The following is a 5,077-nucleotide window of genomic DNA, read 5'->3' as shown; positions in this document are numbered from 1 at the left end:
TGACTGTTCAAAAATTTCAGAGGTTTTCAGAGACGATACCACATTAACACGGGATCCGGAGAATTTACCAATACTTAAAATTGGATCTATGGACTTCCCGAATGTTTATCGTGGCGCCCAAAATATGTGGCAATAGCGACAAGAGTTAAAGTTGCGGTACGATGTTGACAAGTGGGTCCACAGATTATGACAAAGTTTACTTTGGTACCACGGATTGTACTAATATTTACACGTGGATCAAAGGCTCTACCAATACAGGGGGATCTGATTCATTGGAAACCGATTATCTTTCATGTGTAATTTAATTCCTTTCTTTTATTTAGTTCTCAATCCACTCCTGATTCCAGCAGAAATCCCTGTTTGTTTCTCTGTTTCACAGTCCAATCACTATTATTATTTTAAACTCTGTCTCCAGTCGAAAGCCGTATCACAAGTATAATAATCAGACCCATCACTGGATGCAGTAACAAATCAACAAATTTCACCCCGAACTCCATCAAACTGCTGCTTTTGCTCCCAGCCTGATGTATAATTTCCCTCTTCATTTCCCTTCCTTACAGTTAACTTAGTGACGATTGTGATCCTGTCCCGAGGAACGTGCGGCCTCTCCAAATGTGTCACTCGTTACCTGGTGGCCATGGCAGCGGCGGATCTACTGGTCGTTATCATCGATCTGATATTGAGACAGATTCCGATTGTTTATTTCGAACAATTTCTTTTCCTGTACGACATCCGCGTGTGTAATATCCACGCCGTCCTGCTTTATGCAGCGACAGACTGTTCTGTCTGGTTCACCGTCACTTTCACCTTTGATCGATTTGTGGCCATTTGTTGCCAGAAACTGAAAACTAAATATTGCACCGAGAAAACGGCGGCTGTGGTTTTGGGAACAGTGACTGTGCTGAGCTGTTTGAAGAACGTCACCTGGTACTTTATGTTATCGCGTTGGTATGCTCTTGGCAACCTTCCCTGGTTTTGTAGTGTGGATGGTCGTTTTACAGGTTCCCTGGTGTGGGGAGCAATCGAACTCCTTCATTATATTCTAACCCCGGGGGTCGCATTTGTTCTGATTCTGCTGCTCAATGTTTTAATCGTCAGATACATTGTCGTGGCCAACAGAGCCCGCAGGAGACTCCGGGACCACAGCGGTGAAGAGAGTCCCAGTGACCCAGAAATTACGAGTCGAAGGAAGTCCATTATTTTACTGTTCGTCATCTCGGGGAATTTCATTCTGTTATGGGCGATGTTTATGTTGTATTCTATATGGGTGCGGGTGTTAAGTTACAAAGGTCGGACTGTAATTCCGCCTATCTTTCTAATGGAACTGGGATTTATGCTCCAGCTCCTGAGTTGCTGCACAAATACTTGTATTTATGCGGTGACCCAGACTAAATTCAGAGAGCAGTTGAAGAATATGCTAAAATATCCCTTTACTCTAATTGTTAAAATCATTAAATGATGAGAAGAACAGAAGAATTCCCAGCATCAGAAATCAATCCTCTTTCATTTTCTGTACGACCCGCTCCGCACCCGGGGTCTGTGATATCGAGATATTGGGGTCAATCGGCTAAGACACTGAAACAGTCGAAAATGCAATCATCGGTTCCCAATTTCAATGGAGGTTTGGGGAACGTCACAACCTCTGAGTTCCCTGTGGTGCTATTAGATTGGGGCCGGTAATTTCACTACGGCTTCCTGTCCAGACATTGTGGGACTGGGCAATCGTTGGAAGATGTTTTAAATTATTGAAAGAAATTATCAATTAAATGTTCAGTTACATGACGGATGACTCTTTTGAATATTTGCAAACTTAAATGGACAACAACTGAACATTTACACAATTATGAAACACCCGGCAAACATTAACAGACTCAAGGAAACACGATGAAAACATTATCAGTGGTACAGAATGACCCTATAAATAATAACCGTCTCACAGCAACACGCTGTAAACATTAACAGTGACAGAAACCACTTGTAAAAATTAACAGTTTCACAGAAACACCATATAAATATTAACTGTCTCACAGAAACACCCTGCAAATATTAACAGACTCAGAGAAACCATCTGTAAACATTAACACATGTAAAGAATCTTACAACATCAGGTTATAGTCCAACAATTTTATTTGAAAATCACAAGCTTTCGGAGGCTTTCTCCTTCGTCAAGTGAATGTGGGAATCCTTGAACGATTCGCATTTATATTCAGAGGACAATACCCGGTGATTACAGATAATCTTTCCAACTGCCCGTTGTCAAGGCAATCAAATGTTCAGACAGAGAGGTGTTACCTACAGGACCATCGAATATACAAACGGCCAGAACAAAAGACAGAGAGATAGAGAAAGGGACAAACATCCGAATGGAAGAGAAAGACAGAGAATGACCAGTTGTATGAAAAACAGATCACTTTTATTCGCTGGTGGGGTTACGTGTGGCGTGACATGAACCCAAGATCCCGGTTGAGGCCGTTCTCATGGGTGCGGAACTTGGCTATCAATTTCTGCTCGACGATTTTGCGTTGTCGTGTATCTCCAAGGCCGCCTTGAGAAAGCTTACCCAAAGATCGGTGGCTGAATGTCCTCGACTGCTGAAGTATTCCCCGACTGGGAGGGAACCCTCCTCTCTGGCGATTGTTGCGCGGTGTCCGTTCATCCGTTGTCGCAGTGTCTGCATGGTCTCGACAATGTACCATGTCCGAGCTTGATGGTGGGATTGAACTTGTGATGTTATTGTGTAGTCTCTTCAGTGATTCTTCGCCGTTGGTCCATAGAAAGAAAATGTCGTCGATGTATCTGGTGTATAGCGTTGCATCTTTTCCTGCAACGCATGAGGTAAACAACGTTGACCGAGTCACAGGAGTATGAACCATGTACCTGGTGGGTGGCGTCCTCACGTGTGATGGTGGTATCTGTGTCGATGATCTGGCATGTCTTGCAGAGTTTGCCGTGGCAGGGTTGTGTGGTGTCGTGAACGCTGTTCTCCTGAAAGCCGGGTAATTTGCTGCGAACGTTGTTCTATTTGAGGTTGGGTGGCTGTTTGAAGGCGAGTAGTGGAGGTGTGGGGATGGCCTTAGCGAGGTTTTCTTCGTCATCGATGACATGTTGAAGGCTGCGGAGAACATGGCGTAGTTTCTCCGCTCCGTGGACGTACTGGACGACGAAGGGTACTCTGTTGGTTGCGTCCCGTGTTAGGCTTCTGAAGAGGTCTATGCGATTTTTCGCTGTGGCCCGTCGGAACTGTCGATCGACGAGACGAGCGTCATATCCAGTTCTTACGAGGGCGTCTTTCAGCGTCTGTAGGTGTCCATCGCGTTCCTCCTCGTCTGAGCAGATCCTGTGTATTCGCAGGGCCTGTCCACAGGGGATGGACTCTTTGACGTGGTTAGGGTGGAAGCTGGAAAAGTGGAGCATCATGAGGTTGTCCGTGGGCATGCGGTAGAGTGAGGTGCTGAGGTGCCCGCTTTTTATTGGAGATTCGTGTGTCCAAGAAAGAAACCGATTCTGAGGAGTAGTCCATGGCGAGCTTGATGGTGGGATTGAACTTGTTGATGTTATCGTGTAGTTTCCTCAGTGATTCTTCGCCGTTGGTCCATAGAAAGAAAATGTCGTCGATGTATCTGGTGTATAGTGTTGGTTGGAGGTCCTGTGCAGTGAAGAAGTCCTGCTCGAACTTGTGCATGAAGATGTTGGCGTATTGGGGTGCGAATTTGGTCCCCATGGCTGTTCTGTGTGTTTGGGTAAAGAACTGGTTATCGAAGGTGAAGACATTGTGATCCAGGATGAAGCAGATGAGTTGTCGGATGGTGTCTGGAGATTGGCTGTTGTTGGTGTTGAGTATTGATGCTGTTGCAGCGATGCCGTCATCGTGGGGGATACTGGAGTAGAGTGCCGAGACGTCCATCGTGGTGAGAAGTGTTCCTGGTTCAACTGGTCCGTGGATACTGAGTTTTTGTAGGAAGTCTGTAGTGTCGCGACAGGAGCTGGGGGTTCCCTGTACGATGGGTTTCAGGATGACCTCGACGTATCTAGAGAGGTTCTCACACAGGGTTCCGTTGCCTGATACGATAGGACGTCCGGGTCTGTTGGCTTTGTGTATCTTTGGGAGGCAGTAGAAGTCTCCCACGCGGGGAGTACAGCGAAAAATCGCACGGACCTCCTCAGAAGACTAACACGGGACGCAACCAACAGAGTACCCTTCGTCGTCCAGTACTTCCCCGGAGCGGAGAAACTACGTGATGTTCTCCGCAGCCTTCAACATGTCATCGATGACGACGAACACCTCGCTATGGCCATCCCCACACCTCCACTACTCGCCTTCAAACAGCCACCCAACCTCAAACAGACCATCGTTCGCAGCAAATTACCCAGCTTTCTGGAGAACAACGTCCACGACACCACGCAACCCTGTCACGGTAACCTCTGCAAAACATGTCAGATCATCGACACAGATACCACCATCACACGAGAGGACACCACCCACCAGGTACATGGTTCATCCTCCTGTGACTCGGCCAACGTTGTCTACCTAATATGTTGCAGGAAAGGATGCCCCGGAGCATGGTACATTGGCGAGAACATGAAGACACTGCGACATTGGATGAACGGACACCGTGCAACAATCGCCAGACAGGAGGGTTCCCTCCCAGTCGGGGAACACTTCAGCAGTGAAGGACATTCAGCCACCGATCTTCGGTTAAGCGTTCTCGAAGGCGGCCTTGGAGACACACGACAACGCAAAATCGTCGAGCAGAAATTGATAGCCAAGTTCTGCACCCATGAGGACGGCCTCAACCGGGATCTTGGGTTCATGTCACGCCCCACGTAACACCACCAGCGAATAAAAGTTATCTGTTTTTAATACAACTGGTCATTCTCTTTCTTTCTCTTCCTTTGGGATGTTTCTCCCTCTCTCTCTCTGTCTTGTGTCCTGGCCGTTTGTATATTCGGTGGTCCTGTAGGTAACACCTCTCTGTCTGAAAACTTTGATTGCCTTGACAACGGGCAGTTGGAAAGATTATCTGTAATCACCGGGTATTGTTCTCTGAATATAAATGCGAAACGTTCAAGGATTCCC

At 46.7% G+C, this 5,077-nt stretch overlaps 1 protein-coding gene across 1 annotated transcript; it reads left to right on the top strand.

The window, feature by feature from the left end:
• Positions 1 to 568: 568 nt before the first annotated feature.
• On the top strand, positions 569 to 1,459 carry LOC137315205 (probable G-protein coupled receptor 139; the record flags this gene model as incomplete). Its single annotated transcript, XM_067980081.1, has 1 exon — positions 569 to 1,459. A coding segment is annotated over one exon (891 nt), but the record flags the coding sequence as incomplete, so codon positions are not given.
• Between the last annotated feature and the right edge of the window lie 3,618 nt (positions 1,460 to 5,077).

Source organism: Heptranchias perlo, unplaced genomic scaffold, assembly GCF_035084215.1.
Source record: "Heptranchias perlo isolate sHepPer1 unplaced genomic scaffold, sHepPer1.hap1 HAP1_SCAFFOLD_54, whole genome shotgun sequence".
In the NCBI taxonomy this organism is placed as follows: domain Eukaryota; kingdom Metazoa; phylum Chordata; class Chondrichthyes; order Hexanchiformes; family Hexanchidae; genus Heptranchias; species Heptranchias perlo.
This window is presented reverse-complemented; position numbering and strand designations above follow the sequence as displayed.